Source organism: Nycticebus coucang, chromosome 12, assembly GCF_027406575.1.
Source record: "Nycticebus coucang isolate mNycCou1 chromosome 12, mNycCou1.pri, whole genome shotgun sequence".
In the NCBI taxonomy this organism is placed as follows: domain Eukaryota; kingdom Metazoa; phylum Chordata; class Mammalia; order Primates; family Lorisidae; genus Nycticebus; species Nycticebus coucang.
The window spans coordinates 45,065,587-45,087,304 of NC_069791.1; the positions used below are offsets into that span (position 1 = coordinate 45,065,587).

The window sequence follows — 21,718 nt, forward strand, 5'->3', positions numbered from 1 at the left end:
TGAGCTATAACGCCACAGCACTCTACCAAAAGCAACATCATGAGATTCTGCCTCAAAAAACAAAAAAATAAAAATAAGAATAAAAAAACTTGAAATGATTTCAATGTGCTAAATAAGAACCTGCAAATTGGTTCAGTGCCCGTTGCTCAGTGGTTAGGGCGCCAGCCACATAAACCAAGGCTGGTGGGTTCAAACCCAGCCTGGGCCTCCTAAAAAACAATGACAACTGCAACAAAAAAATAGCCAGGCATTGTGGTGGGCACCTGTAATCACAGATACTTGGGAGGCTGAGGCAAGAGAATCGCTTGAGCCCAAGAGTTTGAGGTTGCTGTGAGCTGTGACGCCATAGCACTGAGGGTGACATAGTAAAACTCTGTCTCAACAACAACAAAAAAGAATTTCCCAATGGTTAAAAAATGCACACCGTGAACATAGAACAGTCTTTCCTTGAAAAATCTTCATATTAAAATGAAGAACTAACAAATGTGTCATGCAGAACGTAAAAAAAAAAAATCTCGTATACATTCCTTTAGCTAAATTTCATAATGCATGTGAACCTTCTGACAAAATATTTGCTCTGTATTCAACATAATCACCTATATAGACAATAATAAAATCAATGTCACTTGATTTTATTATATTTACATATTGAAAAAGATACTAAATAAAATTTGAAATAGACTTGTTCTAAGGGAAGATCTTTGAATGTTATACAAAATTTGAATGTATATTCAAAGATCTTCCCTTAGAATAATTCTATTTCAAATATTATTAATATTGAAGAGATCAATGGCATTTTTCAATATCTAAAATAATTAAAATACTAAAATCTCTACACTTTTTAAAGGCAAATGCTGTTATGTGAGTATTACGTACCCCTCACTATCTCACTCTCCCATCTATATGCCTATTTTGTTAAATCTAGTTCTATTCTACAATTTCTCTTATATAATCATAAATTACCCATCCATGGTCATACATGGAAAGTAGCATGACAGGGAGAATTACAGAACCCAAGTTTCCTGACTTCTAGTCCAATCTTTCTATAAACCAGTAACACTTAGCCTATCATTTCCCCTTCCCAAGAAAGCTTAAAAATCTTAAGTATATTAAAATACATTACTTCCAATTCACTTATATCGAAATTCTTGTAGTCCCATTCTAAACATAAATATAAAACAATATCTCCAGGCACTTAGTACCTCACTATACTTTAAGCTAAATCTTTCCTATGGAACATTAAAAAACATAAATTAAAAAAAATTGAAGTGTATGAATTAATAATTTCAGAGATTCCTAAGTTAGCCATCAACAAAATGATTTAACTATGATTTACTCAAACTGCAAAAGTTTGCAATCACTTCATGGGCAGAAAAGGATACTCCATGGTCTTAAATACAGAAATAACAAATTATTATTTTTCAAGTTTGCTTATATATGCATACTTTTCTCAGAAGGTCTTTCATCTTCTTCATGTATTACTTGCTCTTCTTCCTCAGGTTTGCTGTCCTTTTCATTACTTTCTAATCCTGTAACAAATAGAAAAAAAGGAATCTTCCTTAACTAGGATTCATAACAGCTCATTAATTTACATTTTTGGTCACTATCCAGCTGTCAAACTAATCTTTCATGAAACAAGAGTGCCAAAATGTAAAATTGGGGGGGGGGGGTCGGAATAGAAGCAGAAACTGGTAGAAATGAATGACCAAGTCCACATTCAACTGTTCTGCAATTCGTAATAAATTCAACATGAAAAGAAAAAGATTTAAAAATAAGGAATCTTCTTAGGAATTTTCTGTCACTAGTAAGACTAAATGAGACAAAAATGAGAAAGCATTTAGATTCCTTTACATTCAACTATTAAAACTAAAATAGTGGCTGTGACAATTATAAAAAAAAAATTCAAAGTATTTGCAAATTCAAAATACCTATTATTTTGACCAGACAAGTTGAATGGGCAACTCCATAAATAAGGAATGGAAAAGCTATCCCAGATATAATAAGAACTTTACTTAACAATAATAGTGCCAATAACTGAACTAGAAACTTGACATTATTACTTCACAGCCTCAATATAATCCTATATTGTAAACAGTATTTTTTGCCATAATACAGATATGGAAAGTAACATTTATAAAGGTTAAGTAATTTTCACAAGAATCACATAATATATAACAAAGAATGCTACCAAAAAAGGACAGCTAAAAATGTCTATGGAATTATAACAACTAAAATCCAGAGGTACCAGAAATGGTCTTTGGTTCATCAATCTGTCTCCTCAACTAACTTAATCATTAAATGGGAGACAAATGGACTTTAATAAATCGCTAATATGTTTGGACTTCTATTTTTTAATAAGGTATGTTGTACTATATAAAGACTTTGATATGACATTTCTTCTCTAAACAATCAGTTTTAATGACAAGCGCCCTGATAACAGAAGTCAAGGCTAAAAAAAATTTAAAAGACCTTTCAAATGAAAATAGGTAGAGACCAGGATAACTGATGAATCTAGTAAAGTTCTGTATTTTAATCACACTAAGATAAAACAAAAAAGCTAACACAGTACATAAAGATTACCAAAACTATTTCTGAATTTTAAAATAATTATTAGAAAATTAACTTTCCATTTACTACATTTGCTCATTATAAACCTTTAAGATCTCATCTCTCAACCCAACTTCCAATGATATAAAAATGTGTTTTGCTTTCATGTAGACAGACCACAAACTCATTACAACCGATTTTTTTCTATTTTTTTCTGTATCATCCTGATTTTAACACTGAAAGTTCTTGATTCCTGAGCTTCCTAGTCCCCAGAGTTTTGAGAGACACAGAGTAATTGGGTTACTTGAGATAAAAGGTTTACACAGTCTTTATTAAGCAAATCCTCACTACACCCAAAACACAAAATTAGCCATGGCTCCAATTAAGGTAACTAACTGCAAGCCATTGCACCCAGAATACAGTAGAGTAAATTGCCCTGGTTTGATTTACCTCTTTCAGGCATACGTTAGTTCCCTTTTTTCATATAGATATGTCAAGTTTAGCTTGAAATTCCTTCATTTTACTCAAAACTTCCTATCACCCAATTTCCATTATCTAGATATACCTAGAAGATATTACTGGATTCTCAATACCTAAACAAAAACACTCCTGGGATTTTAAAATAGATTCACAGAATTTAAACTGATGCTAGAGTTTTATGTAATAGAAAGAACTTGGGGTAAGAAAAATGGTATTTTTTTTTTTTTTTTTTTTGTAGAGACAGAGTCTCACTTTATGGCCCTCAGTAGAGTGCCGTGGCCTCACACAGCTCACAGCAACCTCCAACTCCTGGGCTTAAGCGATTCTCTTGCCTCAGCCTCCCGAGTAGCTGGGACTACAGGCACCTGCCACAACGCCCAGCTATTTTTTGGTTGCAGTTTGGCCGGGGCCGGGTTTGAACCCTCCACCCTCGGTATATGGGGCCGGCGCCTTACCGACTTGAGCCACAGGCGCCGCCCTAAGAAAAATGGTATTAATGGATTCTACCAAGAGGGATAAAGCCCTATATTTCTTTAATTTTTTCACCCATAAAGCCTCTAGAGAATCTGAGAGTGGGCCCCCTTCAACCCAGCATAATCAAAGGTCCTCATATACAAACAATTTTATATATAATTTGGACTATATTTATAATTGGACTAATTTCAGGGAGTTCTTAGGAGTCTTGACACTCATCCAAATACTTAGGCTAATAATGTCTTTTCCAGAATCTGTCCTATTCACAGATAAGTTTGTTTTAATTCCTCTGGTCTTTTTGAATATAGCCTCATCGCAGGTTGGCAGGTTTTCATAGTTCTGTATGTTTTTTCCTTTCAACCATACCATTCTTATTAACATAAGGGGCAGGTGTCAGATCTTATAATTTTGGAAACCCTAAAAACTTTGAGAAATAACTGATGCAAATTAGATACCTAGCTCATGATGACTACTACCTTTTTTTTTAAGCTTTGACAAAGAGAAGTTTTAAAGTACAAAGAGAAAACTTAGAGCACTTCCAAAGAGAGTTGAAAGTGTGTTCCACCTAAATCAGAACAGGTGAGCGAGACCTATTATCTTTAATAAGACACCATTAAATAAAGGTAGAAAAGTATAATTGTAAAGGATTACAAGACAGAATTTGTATTATTAAATTTCTAAGTTCTTTATTTTCATAATTAAACCTTGTAGAACTTTATCTCCAGCAAATATAGACAAAAAGTGTTGCCTTATATTAGGGGTTAGAAAACTTTTTTTGTAAATGGCCAAAAAAAATAAGTATTTTCAGTAGGCCACTTGTCCTCTGACACAACTACTTAATTCTATACTTGTGAAGCAATTAACAATAAACAACATATAGTAATTAAACAAATGATCATAGTTATGTTCTAATTAAACTTTACTTACTTAAACAAATGGGGCCCACAGACCCACAGTATGCCTTATATTACTGATTCCATGAAAATATTTAAAACAGGCTCAGCAGCTGTCACTCAGTGGTTAGGGTACCGGCCACATACACCAGGGCTGGCAGTTTCAAACCCAGCCCAGACCTGCTAAACAACAATGACAACTGCAACAAAAAATAGCCAGGCGTTGCGGCGGACGCCTGTAGTCCCAGTTGTTCAGGAGGCTGAGGCAAGAGAATCGCTTAAGCCCAGGAATTTGAGGTTCCTGTGAGCAGAGACGCCATGGCACTGTACTGAGAGCAAAATAGTGAGACTCTATCAAAGAAAACATTTAAAACGAAACAAATTCCTAAGACTAATTAAAAACAACGTATCCATTAGAAAAATGGGCAAAAGGCAGCACCCATAGATCAATGGGTAGGGCACCAGCCACATACACCAAGCCTGGAGGGTTCAAACCCAGCCTGGGCCAGCTAAACAACAGTGACAACTGCAACAAAAACACAGCCGGGTGTTGTGTCGGGTACCTGTAGTCCCAGCTACTTGGGAGGCTGAGGCAAGAGACTTGCTTAAGCCCAAGAGTTTGAGGTTGCTATGAGCTGTGATACCAAGGTACTCTACAGAGGGTGACATAGTAAAACTCTGTCTCAAAAAAAAAAAAAAAGAAAAGTGAGCAAAAGATATGAAAAAGAAATTCATAGATAAGAGACTACAATAGACCAGTAAACACATAAAGATTCTCAACCTCACAGACATATCAAAAAAATGTGGCATGACTGGCAATGTGATTCTTCCAGAAATTTCTTTAAGTATTATTTAACCAATACAAAGCTGCAAATAATATCTTCCATGTAAATTGTTGGGCTAGTTGTTCAAACAAAACTCAGAGAAAGAAGTTACATTTTATTATTTCAAATTCTCCCCACACCCCATTCTCTCTGAAATCCAAAATCAGGCTTCACTCTCTCCCTCTCTCTCTCTGTGTGTTTTAGACAGAGCTTCACTCTGTCTCCTTAAATAGTGTGTCATGGCCTCATAGTTCACAGCAATGTCAAAATCTTGGGTTTAAGAGATCCTCTTGCCTCAACCTCCTGTAAGTGAGGCTACAGGCACCCACCACTATGCCCAGCTAGTTTTTCTTATTTTTAGTAGAGATGGGGTCTTGCTCTTCTTCAGGTTGGTCTGGAATTCATAAGCTCAAGCAATCTACCTGCCTCGGCCTCCCAGAGTGTTAGGATTACAGACGTGATGGAATGGAAATCAGGTTTTCCATTCTATCATTCACCAAAATTGCCTCTTGTCTAAGTTACCCACATTTCTAGACTGTCAAAAATTTCTCTTCCACCTTACTCAATTGCATAGCAACAGTGAACAGTTCATTACTCCTTCCTCAAAACAGTCTCTTTAGGGCGGCGCCTGTGGCTCAAGGAGTAGGGCGCCCGTCCCATATGCCAGAGGTGGTGGGTTCAAACCCAGACCCGGGCAAAAGAAAAAAAAAAAAAATAGTCTCTTTATTTGGCTTCTGGAATACTAAAATGTCTTGGTTTTCTTCCTACCTCAATGGCTATTCTCAGTCTTCATTGATGGTTCTTTCTTATCTCCTCAACCTCCAAATATGTGGAATGCCAACAGCATTTTTTTCTCTTCTCCAATTATACTTCTTCTGTCTGAGGTGATTTCATCTAGTCACTTGACTTCACTAGTATGTGCTACCTACTCCTAAATATTTCTATATAATTCAAGCCACTGCTATGAAATTCAGAGTTACAGATCTAACTTGGGCAATTAGCAGTCATTTGAAACTTACCTTTCTCCTATATTCCTCCTTCCAAAACCTGCTTGATCTTTGGTCTCCTGTAACTCTAAAAAGAAAAATCTGCACCAGTGTATACATATATCTTAGCAAGAGAAGCCTAAGTAACAGCTAAACATGAATGGGTTGAGATGATAGAGAATTTTAGCTGAATACAATAAACAGTGACAATAAGTTATCAGTAACTTTTAATTGAGTAAATCAAGCCAATTCTACTGCTACTATAGCCTAAAGCAGAAATAAAAGGAAATCTTGAATTCTACTCCCATGCAATTATCTTTATTAGCCTCATTTTCATCTTCATCCTATTTATCTTAAAGATTCAATGAATGGGAGAAAAAAAAAAAAATCAACCACAGATTTTTTTTTTTAATCCGAAATAAAATCCATAGGAATTTGTGTCAGAGTTTAATGTAAAAAACATTTTTGTCCTCAATCTTACAAAAAAAAGTGATATTTTTATAAAACCAAGTAGAGGAAGTCTATCCCTGTTTCTCCAGAAGAAATAAAATGAAAAGTAGAGGAAAAAAACACAGGAAAATGTGGAATGCTATAGCCCAAAAGGTAAGGAGAGTCTCAAGAGGAAGGGATGATTACTAAGAGGCCTTTCAAGTATGAGAGAATAGGTTAATAACAACATTAGCATCAATGTCACTTCACTGAGAACGACTGGGGGGAATGTGGGGGGTCAATGGCAAGAAAGAAATCAGAATCTAATTAAGTTGAAGGGTTAATAGAAGAAATAGTACTAGCTTTGTTACTATAACTTGAAGAATGATTCTGGAAGAGTAGCTATAGGAAACTTTACAGTATGGTGAGTACATGGAAGTTATGACTAATAGATGTACTACCTCTTCCTAGAAGAGGTAGCTTCCTTATTTTGCTAGCTTTCTTAAACAGACTATGATTTTAATCATTTAGTCAGTATTAGTTATTATATTTACTATGCCACAATTCAATAGTGTCTTCAGTCCTATTAAAGTATACTTTTTTTAGTTCTTTCTTACCTTTGTAAAATTCAAATTGCTTTTCTATTTGCTTTCTGATATGTAGTATCTACCATTACTTTCTGTTGTTGCTTATCTGATATGCAGTATCTTTCATTACTTTCTGTTGTTATTTGTACACATTGTAACTTGCTACATGTAAAATAAGTTTGCTAAGTAAGCACCTAAAAAATAGATTTTTGATGTTTTTCTATTAGCACACACATTAATGTTTAGCAGTTAGAAGAGCCAGGACTGAAACCAGACTTAAGTACTGCATCAAGTAATACCACTTTCTGAGGATGTTACAAATTAGTCAAGATAGTCTCAGTGGCTCATACCTGTAATCTTAGCACTTGGGGAGGCCAAAACAGGAAGATCACTTGAGGCCAGTAGTTTTGAGATCAGCCTAAGCATGAGTGAGACCTGTCTCTTCTACAAAGTAGAAAAATTATCCAGCATGGTGGCACATGCCTGTAGTTCCCAGCTACTCTAGGCAGTAGAATCACTTAAACCCAGTGGCTGAGGCAGCAAGAATCACTTAAGCCCAAAAGTCCAAGGCTGCAGTGAGCTATGATAAAGCCACTGCATTGCAGCCTCAGGAAAAGAGACTCTGCCTCAAAAAAGTCAAGAATAAAAAAACTGATTAAAGCAATACCTTATTAAATGCACAGCAACAAAAGACATGCAACGATTCTGCTGTCATATAAAGAAAATAAAGTACAGTTTAAGAACCAAGAAATCATTCTCAAAACCACAGTATACAAAATTTTTTTCCGAGGACAAAAATTCAAAATAAAACTTTAGTTACCAGCTAAGAAATTAAATCTATCATCAAATTTACTGTGCTAACAGCATACCATCAGATTAAACTAAAGGCAAGTAACCAAAAATAATCCCAACTTTGAATTATCAAAGTATATAACAAGGATGACTTGCTCCAGTGCCATATTCTGCATAAAAATTTGCAGTGAAGTTCACCCTAAACCTATTATCTTTCCAAATATTTATTGAATGAATGAGTGAATCCACCCCACACAATTACCTATTATCTTTTCAAAATGTAAATTTCATCATACTCTCTTCTGCTTGAAATCTTTCCAGTGCTTTGGCATTGTAACCCAGTCCCCCATTATATACTTCTCTTACATCATCAATTATTCACTCAAGTTACAAATACTTACCAGGCACATATTGCATGCTATCTACTGTTTTGGCCTGATGATGGTAAGCTCAGAGCAAGGGTGGTAACAGTTATGAATTAAATTCTAGATCTATTCTGAAGATAGTATCAAAAGGAAGGAAAAAATAATAATGATTCTTTCCTGGTGTTCTAGTGGCTAGGAAAAGTACAAAGAATGATTCTAAAGTTTCTGGCCTGAGCAATCAGAATGGAGCTACTATCACAAGGAAATTAGACTCATTAAAAGCCTAAGCTTTACAAATATTAAAAAGCAAGGCTTTCCGGAGTGCATCCTGTGCTCTCTTAAAGTTACCTTTTTCTCCTCTGTCAGAGCACCAATTTAATATTATCTTTTGTATTCACAGCTTTGTATTTAATGACCTGTGATTTAATTTTTGTGTGCATCCTGAGAATAAGTACTAAATTCTACCTTCAAATCTCTAGAACCAAGAAAGGCCTGAACTGTCTGTCTCTCTATATAAGTTTAGTTGAATGTTCTTTAGAAATAAAATGTCATCATTTAATTTGAAAAAAGAAAAAAAATTTCTAGGTGGCTCCAGCGGCTCAGTGAGTAGGGTGCCGGCCCCATATACCAAGGGTGGCGGATTCAAACCTGGTCCCGGCCGAATTGCAACAAAAAAATAGCCGGGCGTTGTGGCGGGCGCCTATAGTCCCAGCTACTTGGGAGGATGAGGCAAGAGAATGGTCTAAGCCCAAGAGTTGGAGGTTGCAAGGAAACTCTTCTCACAGATGTCTAAATCTGAGACAATGTGATACAATGGGAACAGAAAGGTACTCAGGCCAGTCTGAGGAAGACAGAAGGTTTCAAGCAGGAATGTTTTTGAGTATGACCATGAAAGCAAAGAATTTTTCTCATTCTCTTCTTCTTTGGCATAATCAAAGATATGGGACAGGTAAGGAGTCTGGAATTAACCTAAAAGTAGCAGGGATCTAAAAGAGAGGGACAATCAAGTAAAAGAACTGAGTTATAGGGAGATCATTTGGAAGATGAGAAGGAAGAGAGCAGGTTAGGTAGAATCAAGAGGACTGAGAAAGCAAATGGGTAAATCTTTATTGAATAGATAATCAAGCTTCAAGATGTATGTCTTACAACAATGGTGGTGTCATTCCCTGGACACAGAATATTAGAAAGTAAGATTTCACTGGGAAATTAATTGAAAATACAATTTGTTACACTTGAAACAAATAAAATAGCTGACTTTAAGAGTTTAAATTATTTGTTCACTGAGTGACCTCAAGAAAGAACAATCATTAGGAGTCTGACTTAGCTAATTCAGTATTATGGAGGTCCATTTTTATCTCTGTTACCAGACTATAAGGGACATATTTTCTACTTATTTTATCACCCTTTTTAACACTTAGCACATGCTGCTCACAGAATAGGTACTTTTTAATTCTGAATTAGATTAAGTTAAGAATCTACGAAATTAGATCCTTCTGTAGAGTCACCAACATTCTCAACTTTCTCTACAACTACATTTAAAACTTTGTAATAATGTTTTATTAGACAATTCATTAAAGTTAATAAAAATATTTAAAATTTAAACAATATGCTAACCTGGAGAGCATGTCTCATGCTGGGATATAACTTCAGACTCATCTTTTTCACCTGAAACATCCTCTTCATCAGAGAGGACCAAAAAGGCTTCTTTTGGCAAACTCTCACTACTTTCTTGTTTAGATGGTGAACCAAAAGAACCTTCCATTTTCTCTTCCAAATCTGGATTTGTCTCATCGATTGGAAGGAGAGAAGTTTTAGAAAAGCAAGTAAGTTCATCCTCAGCAGGTGCAAGCTTTTCCAAAATAGGAATGATTTCATCCGTTTCCATAGAATCTGTATTTTCTAAGATATTCTCGTTTTTGCCATCTTTTGTAACACTTTCACTAACGGTTTCTACAAGGTCTGCAGAATTTTCATCTTCATTCTTTTCACCTTGATTAACTTCCATACTACTTGATATGGCCTCTTCTCCAAGAGCAAGCTCTGTAATAGTATCTTCCTCTACTTTCTTTTCTTTTTCAGGAGGTAGATCTGAACAAATAATTGTATCATCTTTTTCTGGAGTTTCTTCATTAGCATCAACATTACTATCAGCTTTACTTTTTTCATCAGTTGAGTCCTTACTTTGAACTTGCTCTAATTTTTCATCATGCCCATTTTTTTCAATAAAATCATCATCTTTATTGCTACTTGGTTCTACACTGACAGTTTCAGGAACTGGTTCACAAGCTGACATTGAATTCAGTTCAAAGGTGGGATGAAAAGCCGATTCAGAAGTCATTTCACCAGTGGCCAGATCATTAGAGGCAGTATCACTAGAGGCCAGATCACCAGAGGCCAGATCATCAGGAACCAGATCACCAGGAGACAGATCACCAGCGGCCAGATCACCAGCGGCCGGATCACCAGAAGCCAGATCACTAGAGGTTAGATCACCAGAGACTGAATCACCAGGGGCTGGTGCTCTAGACTCCTGATCAACAGAGGCCAATGATCCAGAGGCTGGATCATCAGAGCCCATATCATCACAGGCACAATCACTGGAGACTGGTTCACCAGAAACGAGTTCACCAGAGGTGGCATCACCAGAGGTGGCATCACCAGAGGTGGCATCACCAGAGGTGGCATCATCAGAGGCAGCATCACCAGAGGCAGAATCACCAGAAGCAGCATCACCAGAGGCAGTGTCACCAGAGAAGGAATCACCAGAGGTGGGGTCACCAGTGGAATGATCACCAGAGGTGGGATCACCAGAAGAGCAATCACTAGAGGTGAGATCACCAGACATGAGATCATCAGAGACCAGTACTCCAGAGGCTAGATCTCCAGTAGCCAGATCACCAGGGGCTGGATTGCCAGAAGCTAACTCAGCAGTCAGGTTAGACACTGGTTCAGGAGTTACATTATTAGGAGACGAAGGTTCACAATTTAAATTGTCATCCTGCTTGTTTTTTGCATTAACATTTAGGATAGAGGGTGTTTCTTTCCATTCTGTTTTACCATCTTCAGGGTCAAAACAAATCTCTTCAATGCCATTCACCTCTTCCTTGTCTCTAATACAGTCTATATTTTCCAAAGGTGAAGCTGGGTCCAAATCTCCATTTTCATGGTTGCCATTTAACAGCTTGACATCAGTTTTCAAAAGGTCTTCTTTGACCTTGTACACTGCTTCAAGTTGTTGACGATCACTTACTCTCATCGTTTTTCGAGCTTTAAAGATTTTTTTCTGAGGTTCTTCTATACTATCCATTGTGAATCTTTAAAAAAAGAGAGAAAGAGAATTTAACAATTAAAACAGAAACTACCTAACTGTAAACTTACAGCAAATTGATCTTCTAAGAGAAACAAGTAGCATACTTCATATAATTTTTTAATAGACATTTCATTAGGAATCTCTTTACTCATTGTTATCTTTGGGGTTGTTTTGTTTCATTTTTATTTCAGATTAATATGAGGATGCAATTAGGTTACCACATAATTTTTAAATAAAGACATGTAGAAAACTAATAATCTGGGAGAGGGGAAGGAGGAAGTAGGGAAAGGTGAGGAAGGAATGGGTGTGCTCCCATTTAATGTGCACAATATGGAGGTATGATACACACCTCCTGGAGGGACACAACTACAACAGGGACTATACCTAACAAATGCAAACATTGTAACCTAATTCTTTACACCCTCAAATTAATCTAAAAATAAAAAACCCTTAATAATCCTTGCTATGTATTAATGTTCACATTTACTGGATTTATGTAATACAAATTTGATAATGGCTACAGTCTATACTAGAAAATCAAATACCAGCAAATATTTGGAATCAAAGGACTAATTTTTGGCCCGGTACAGTGGTTCACACCTTTACCTAGCACTTTGGGAGGCCGAGGCAGGAGAAATGCTTGAGGCCAGGAGTTCTGGCTGCAGTGTGCTATGATCATGCCACTGTGCTCTAGATAGGTCAACAGAGTGAGACCTTGTTTCCAAAAAAAAAAAAAAAAAAGAAGAAGAAGAAGAAGGAGAAGAAAATGAAAAAGAAAACTAAAAGTATGAAGATAACATTTGCAACGAGGCATATCTAGACTGACAGACTGTAAACATGTATTAACTAACAGATCAACAAGAAAATGAAAACAACTCACAACGAGAGAAAATATTTGCAAGTCATATCTAATAAGAGACTTGCATCTAAAATATATAAAAAAGTTACAATTCAATCAATTAAAGAACCCAGTTTTAAAATGGACAAAGGACTTCAATAGACATTTATACAAAAAGGCCAAGAAGCAATAGTACATAAGTAATAAAATATTCTCAGTCATCAGGGAAATGCAAATCAAAATCACTCTGAGGTAACACTTCACACAGCTATATTAGGATAGCTATAATCAAAAAGAGAATAATGAGTGTTACCAAAGATGTGGAGAAACCAGAACCTTCGTGAAAGGCTGTTGGGATTGTAAAATGGTGCAGCTGCTTTGGGAAACAGTCATGCTGTTCTTTAATGCGTTAAACATAGAGTGCCATACGACCCAGCAATTCTACTCTTAGCTATATACTCAACAGAAGTAAAAATATATGTGTTGATATAAAATCTCATACACAAATGCTCACAGAAGTGTTATTCATAATGGCCAAAAATGGTAAACAATCCAAATGTCCAGAAACTGATGAATGGATAAATACAATGTGATACATCCACACAATGGAATATCATTCAACCACAGGAACAATGTATTGATACAACATAAATGAACCTTAAAAACATACTGAGTGAAAGAAACCAGTTACAAAAGGTCACATACTGAATGATTCCATTTATATGAAATGTTCAGAATAGACCAAATCTATGGAGACAAAACTGACTGGCTAGGTTTTAAGGGTTTGGGTGGAAATGAGGGGTTGATTGCTAAAGGATATAGATTTTCTTTATGGGGTGATGGAAGTGTTCTAACATTGATTGTGGTGATGATTACACAACTGGGAATATGCTAAAAACTTAATTATACATTTTAAATAGGTGAAGTATATGTATGTAATTGTATCTCAGTAAAGCTGTTACAAAAAAGAAGAAAAGAAAGGTTAAAAAACAGGGTAGTGCCTGTGGCTCAAAGGAGTAGGGCACCGACTCCATATGCCGGAGGTGGTGGTTTCAAACCCAGCCCCAGCCAAAAACAAAAAGCCCATATTGTAATGTGTTCTCTTTTTTGGTAAGTTTTGCTACAACTGTATTAATTCTATTTATTTGTCAAAGAATGAACTCTTGGTAACATTTCTCAATTTTATATCTGCTTTGTAGTTTCAGTGATTTCTCCTCTAATATTTATCTTTTCCCTTTTTTTCATTTTTTGAAAGGGTTTAATTTGCCATCTTTTTCCTTGAGATTCGAATTTAATCCTTAGTTTTCAATCTTTCCTCGTTTGGAATATGTGCATAAAAAGCTATAAATTTTCCTCTAAGAGCTGCTTTAGTTGCATCTCATTAATGTACCATATTTTCATTATTACTATGTAAAAATATTTTCAAATTTCCATTGTGATTTCTTCTTTTATCTGTAGTTATTTAGAAGTGTATTTCTTTAAATACATTATGACCAAGTGAAGCTCATTAAAAAATAATAAGGTTGGTTTCACATCCAAAATTTAAGCCAACATCTATTATGAGAATGTCATAAAGCATTCTGGCCTTATTTCATCCCCATCAGTGTGCCCAACTGGTAAGTTTTGCCTAAACTGAATGAATGTCTGGCATATTCATTTATTATTAATACTGGCTGAAATGTGCAGCCTCCCCACTCAAAAAAAGATATACATCGGAGAGTCCTAGGCCACAGTACCTCAGAATATGACCTTATTTGGGTAGGACTTTTGCAAAGGTAATCAAGTTAAAGTAAGATTATTAGGGTGGGCCCTAATCTAATCTGATTGGTATCCTTATGAAAAGCTGACAGTCTAGACACATATAGACACGTGAAGAGTGGAATCATGCTGCCATAAGTAAAGAAACTACCAGAAGCTAGGAAGAGGCCTAGAATAGATTTTTGCCTTAGTACCTTCACGGGAAGCACTGCCCTGACAATACCTTAATTTAGAACTTCTAGACTCCAGGTTGTGAGACAATAAATGTCTGTTTGTAAGCAACAAAATAGATAAATTTTTTAAAGAATCCAGCAATTTAATTTACCATAAAACAGAAAGGAATATAAAGGATCAAAAGACACATAATATTTACTTGATAAAATTCAACACTGACTCTTAATTAAAACTCTCAGGAAACTAAGAATAGAAAAAAACATAATCAATCTGATAAAGTTTATCTACAAAGAAAACTATATATATCATATTTAATGATGAAACAAGACCAGAACCAAGACAAGGAAATTCTCTGTAACTATTTCCATGGTAACTCCTGATCAGTGCAATAAAGGCAAGCAAAAGAGGGTAAGGATTTGGTCCTGGAAAAAAGACAATGTCATCAGTGGATAGTAGAATAAGACAAAAGTTCTTTAAGAACTAAGATATATAGAAGTTAAGAATACTGCTTTCACACTGGATGTTTACCATCACGAATAGGAATGTGATAGAATATTACTTGCTTTGGCCTAAGAAAGAAAAAGCAGCCCCTAATGTCTGGGTTTAACTGACACAGCTAAGGCTCAATGTTGTTAAAATTTAATCTGATGCTGACAGCTAAGCCAGGTTGTTCTCCTGTTGGACACAGAAACAGAACATTAAAGTCAGACAAAGTCACTGTACAACCCAGAAAATACCAAATATCCCCCATCTTACTAAATGAGATATATATATATATAAAACTTTGGACTGGTCATTCTTTTGGACTTTGATCTTATAATATCCACAGTTCTTACATGTTGTATGAATAGTTGGCACCAGTTGCTGCATTAACAGTAAGCATTCCTTTAAAATTTTTTTCCTAACTTTTAGCAACCAAATTAAGAAGATGAACTCCTCTTTTAGAATTTGTCTAGCAGCATTTCCTGTCCTCACCACAAGACCACACCATGTAAAAAAAAAAAAAAAAAAACATGAACTCCTAGATTGTGGACAGATTCCTGGATTTGAATTCCAATTTTTGCAGGTATTTCACTATGTGACAGTAACAAACTAGGCAAAGTACGTAATGTCAATTTCTTAGTTTCCGCTACTTTAGAAGGGCAATAACATTGGTACCTGTCACAGAGGTTGTGGTGAGGATTGAGATTCTATATGTTAAGCACTTAGAATATAGTTAAGTACTCAATAAATGTTTTCATTATCTATGTATATTCAAGAGAATGTTTTTAGGCATAAACTAAAGATAAAGCATATGAGACAAATTTTCCCTTAAATACTTTTGGTATTTCATATATAAATTAGAAAATCTAACACGTAAACATCACATATAATATTACATCGCCATCATCAAATAACAATTATTTATACTCCAAGGCAAACTGGTTTTATCAGTAAAGTTGCCATTAAATTCAGTAATCATAAAATACTGTATAAAGAATTACAAAATAACTACCATCTATACCCACAAGGGAGCACACTACAGCCATTTACCAGATCTTTTATGGGTTCTAAGAGTAATGAAAAACAGACAAAGCAATAAGGAAGTAGCACAAACAACCAGTTCTAACTAGTCAGTCTTATCTGTACAAACCAATCAGCGATCTGCTTTTAGAAATCTATTTTGCATAAGCAAAGCACATTTAAGAAAGATACACATTAGAGAAGGGTATATTACCTGTAAACAAATCTCCATGGCTGTACTACCAGAAATATTTAATACTGCCGTCTGGGACTACAATGCCATTCATAAAACAATTCTATAAAATAAATGCCACTTTATTACAAGGCAACATTAGAATCATAGAGCTTTCACGTGATTGTAATCCAGTTCCACAGGAAAAAAAGCATTTGTATTTTAGAGCAGAAAATGTCTGCCATATTTAAAAGTAATTGCAAAACATGATGAGCTAATTTCTCCTGGAAGTATTTTTTTCACAAGGAAAAGAGTTTTAAAAATTGTTTTAAAGTCCCAACTCTATATACTCAGATTAAAAATTTGGGGGGTAAATATTATCACTAATAAAATCTTATCTACAAGAATTTATATTTAAATAACCAGAGAAGGGTTGTATTACCTGCAAATAAGTCTCTATGGCTTGGTAATTTTTTTCAAATTTTTGGTAAATTATTTTTAAAGCCCAAAAAGCCTCTTCTTCAAGTGAACACAATACTTTCTTCTCTGCTACCTTTCCCCTCCACCCACTCCTTCCACTCCTCTTTCTAGCAAAAGAGATCATAGCAATGAAACAACAAAGAGAAGCTGTTACGTCTTAACCTAAAATCTGCCTGCTCAAAAAGCTCAAGAATTTAAGTGGCTGTTCAAAGAGCTGCTCACAAACTCAGCCAATCAGCACTCAGGATTCTGATTCTTGCCCAGCAACAGGAGACAAGACAATAAGGTCAGAGAAACAGTTTAAAAAAAAAAAAGGAAGGAAGGAAGAAAGAAAGAAAAGAAAAGAAAGAAGAAAAACACAAGGATCTACAATACTTCAGTGTGGTTCCTTATCGGAAATAAGTAATCTAGAACACAGTTTACATAAACCCTAAATCCATTTAATATGTATTAAATAAACTATACACATAAATAATATTTAATCTTTTACGCTACTTTATCTTACTTTAATAAATATTCTTGAATGTTTCTAAAAATATAAATTAATTTCCTACCTGGGAAATGAGTCAAGCATAGACAATACATAAAAACATAGTTTTCTAAACAATGCTAAATGCAAGTGTAAATTTCTTAAAAAAAAAAAAAAAAAATCCATAGTCCTTACATTTATAAAACGTTTATAACCAAAACTCCAGCAAAGCTTAAATCTGAACACCGAATAATCAACAATTATCTTTACACCCACCTATCACTATTATAATAGATTTCTTATTGCAAAAATTAACAGTACCCTAGACCCAAAAGATTTCTAGGGACAGCAATACAAAGTGTTGTGTTATGGAGGAAGTCACAAATTACATGTTCTCACTCTTAAGTAAGTGCTAAAAAATGTGTAGATATGGACATAAGAAAGTGAAAGACAATGAAGACCCAGAGTAGTGAGGTGGTGAAGGAGGCTGTGGCTGGTAAGAAATTAATGGGTATAAAATCCATTATTCGGGTGATAGACACCCTAAAGCCCTGACTTAATCACTTTGCAAACTTCCATGCACTTGTACCCATAACTTTATACAAATAAAGTGTTGTGTTGTCTACTGTACTGAACTTAATTTAATTCATCCAGTGAAATGAAAATGTATGATTCTTGACAACCATGTTGAATAGTGTAAGTACAATCAATACATTCTTTTCTCCTTAACTGCCTTTCACAGCAGGTTACAAAAAGGTTTTTATCAGTTGTCTTTTGGAAGCCACAAAACAAATATATGAATTACAAAGTAAACATTCATGTAAATTAAGAGAAATTATTCTTATACGATTCTATAGTTCTTTAAGTGTACTATTATAAAATAAATAGAAAATCTGTGATCAGAATTTTTTTTCTCAAATTCACTACCTATTAACAAGTTTTTATAATAAACCTCATTTTTCTCCTTCATTACAGATGAACCTTGTAATTTTGCAAACATACCCAACAGGGAGCTTGCTGCAGCCATACTCTTAGTTATATAATCTCCCCACAGGAAAAATAAATCAACAGCTGTTTCAATGCTTCAGTCCAGTGAGAGAACTGAAATTCAATGTCTGATTGGCTCAAAGCTGTTGTCTAAAACCAATCAGACATCAGCATCACAAACCTTGCCCAGCAACAAGGGAAACAGATGAGGGCAAGTACTCTACCAAAAATGTAAAGCATGTAAAAATAAAGGTAAACAATGAAAATGAAACATCAGTAATATAACCTGAGATTCTTTGTTTGAAAAACAGGTCTATGGTAGGACTTCTCTGATTAAATAACCAGGGTCTGTACTGCTTTCCAAGAACAGCCTTAATTAGGTACCAAGATTGTTGCATCAAAAAAGCATACACACATACACAAACACTATATTAATTCAAAGTAATGAATATCTTATGAAATATACTTAAAAATAAAACTTAAATACTTAAAAAACATCAAGCAAAACCATTTATGTGGCTATGACACTTCTGTCTTTGACAAAGTCACTCCAATTATATTCATGCTGTTAGGGGACACCAGATTAACATTTTTTCAAATAATGGAATGCTGAAATAACAGGTCCCAAATTAGTTTCATTAAATGATTTAACTAAATATTATTCATTAGGACTGAATAATAATGACCTACTCTTAAAAAATCACTTTTTGTGCTCAGCGCCCGTCACACACTGGTTAGGATGCCAGCCACATATACCAATGGTGCTTAGCCCAGGCCAGCTAAGCAACAATGACAACTGCAACAGAAAAATAGCTGGGCATTGTGGCAGGTGCCAGTAGTCCCAGCTACTTGGGAGGCTAAGGCAAGAGAATCACTTAAGCCCAAGAGTTTGAGGTTGCTGTGAGCTGTGACGCCACAGCCCTCTACCAAGGGCAACATATTGAGACTCTGTCTCAAAAAAAAAAAAAATCAATTTTGATGATTACAAATCCAACTGTTACTGGATTCTTTAAGAAGCCTATTCTAAGCTGAAAATTATATTTTATTTTGCACTATCATATTTTCCTTGAGAATTCTGTAATATTCCTGAAAACAAAATCATAAAGAATAGTGTGTTGCCTAATGAATGCTAATTCATTACAGTTTACTAGTGAACCTGACAATGTAATGGTTCTCTCACTTTGACACTTATCTGCTCAAATTTAGAACAGAGATTTTTAAATTGTTATCATAAATATAGCCGTCCCTCAGTACCCCTGAGGGATTGGTTTCAGAACTCCCCACAGATACCAAAATCTGAAGATACTCAAGTCCCTTATATAAAATTGTGCAGTATTGGCATATAACATATGCTCAAATTGTCCTATATACTTTAAATGATCTCTAAATTACTAATAATCCCTAGTACAATGCAAATGATATGTTGTTACACTATACTGTTGTTTTTGTTTTTCTTAAACAGAGTAAAACTCTTTATCGCCCTGGGTGGAGTGCTCTGGCATCATAGCTCACAGCAACTTCTAACTCTTAAAGTTGGACTCTTGCCTCAGCCTCTGCCACATTACCTGGCTAGTTTTTCTATTTTTAGTAGGGACAAGTCTTGCTCTTGCTCAGGCTGGTGTGCTTTTTTTAATTTGCATTATTTTTTATTGTATTGTTTGCTATGAATCTCTCAATTGGCAAAAAACTATCATTAGCTATCCTGCCACCTTTAAAAAAATAGTAAGTGGTGAAATCTGTTCCTTATCTACTGGATACTCACAAATTCAATTATTGAGTAAATCCTTGAGTTATCGTAATAAGTGACACCTGATCCCCCCCCATCTTCAACCTATTGATATTAGCAGGGATATCAAAGTGTACAACAGAATATCCTCAAAACCAAATTTTAAAAAATAACCATCAACAAAGAAAACAAAGAGTTTGCTATACCAACAATGACTTGAACAAGGTAGGAGCAAATCATGCCCTTGAAATTTTGGTTACATATAAAAACCACAATGGTCATTATAGTCTAACTTCCTGTAGCGTATTCTGCCATGTTTCAAGAAAATTCTAGGGTGGTCCACATGAAAAAATGCAAAATACCTTTAATTCACTTTTTCAGTCTATTTTGGAGATCATTCTGCTAAATGGACACATTAAAACTAACTGACCTGATGCAATAGAATATATTGATCAAATTACACCACCTTAGAAAATTAGCCAACTATCCATTAGCTTGGTACCCAATAGCTCTACAAACTTCACCATCACCTACGCAGATACGGAGTCAAACTACAGAAGGCTATGTATTTATTTTTTCAAGAATTAAGCAATTATCTGTCCAAATGTATTTTTCACATTTTGATTGGGTGGATTAAAACACCTAGAATGATTTATAAGAAGCTGATTTGTAAGTCCAAATGCCAGAAAATAGCTCTTTTCTTATAAATTCTTATTTATACTTTTCTTATTAACCCAATCTAAGGAGAAAAACTGGAGAGCTTACTTTCTGTATCAGTAACCTTTTACTAGGTAGTAACACAGTAACAACAACAAGAAAGAAACAACACAATTATTTCGTTGACTAATAACAACACTTTTCTTCATTCTAAGACACCCATCCTCTAGATCTTGCAGCAGAGCGAAAAGACCAGCATGACAGAAGTCATATAATATACAACGGCTTTTAAAGCTTTTGAATAGACATGATGTGTATCACTCACATTCTATTGGCTAAAGCCAAGTTAGTCATTAAGGGGATGGGGAAGCAAAAGGCTCCCACTTTGTGTCACAAGACAAAAATGCAGGGAATATATAATTCTCTTGCAGGAAGAGAGAATAATTGTGAAATAATTTTTGCCATATAATCAACCATACTTTTACAAATACATCATTATAAAAGCTTAGCTCAACAGAAAGACTTCTGGGCTAACAAAACTGAGTTTTATCCTACATTCTAAGGTCAGCACAGCAATCAATACTGGATAAATTAACTCTCTAGATTTCAGTTTCCTCAACTGTACAACAGCAATTTAGACCAGATTCTTACTAAGTTCCATTCTAGCTCAAATTTTATATTATTTTACTAATGTCTGGCTTTACTGACGCTTTTTTCTTTTTTTTTTTGAGACAGAGCCTCAAGCTGTCGCCCTGGGTAGAGTGCCTTGGCATCATCACTCACATCAACCTCCAACTCCTGGGCTTAAGTGATTCTCTTGCCTCAGCCTCCCAAGTAGCTGAGACCACAGGCGCCTACCACAAAGCCCGGCTATTTTTTGGTTGCAGCCATCAGTGTTGTTTGGTGGGTCGGGGCTGGATTCGAACCCGCCAGCTCAGGTGTATGTGGCTGACACCTTAGCCCTTTGAGCCACAGACGCCGAGCCATACTGACACTTTTACAATTTATTTTTCATTATGAAAAATGTTTAGAAAGACATGAAATAAAATATACCGAACATCTATGTACCCATCACTCAGAAAAGAATTAAAATACTAAAAATAAAAAAACAAGCCTAGTACAGAGACAGAAGCCTACGATCCGAGCACTTGGGGAGGCTGAAATGAGAGGATTGCTTGAGGACAGAAATTTAAGATGAGACTGGAGAGTTCAAGATAAGCGTTGGCAATACAGCAAGAATCTGTCTCTACAAAAATATTTTTTAAAA

General features: G+C 35.2%; 1 protein-coding gene across 7 annotated transcripts in view; it reads right to left on the minus strand.

The window, feature by feature from the left end:
- Positions 1-21,718, minus strand: part of ATF7IP (activating transcription factor 7 interacting protein) — a 163,481-nt gene that overhangs the window by 95,406 nt on the left and 46,357 nt on the right. For all 7 annotated transcript variants that reach the window (XM_053554455.1, XM_053554453.1, XM_053554448.1 and 4 more), the window contains exons 2-3: positions 9,992-11,691; positions 1,446-1,529 (exon numbers count right to left, since the gene is read on the minus strand). In XM_053554455.1, coding sequence (XP_053410430.1) covers positions 1,446-1,529; positions 9,992-11,684 — 1,777 coding nt within the window. In that variant the 5' untranslated portion in view covers positions 11,685-11,691. The remainder of the gene's footprint in view (positions 1-1,445; positions 1,530-9,991; positions 11,692-21,718) is intronic.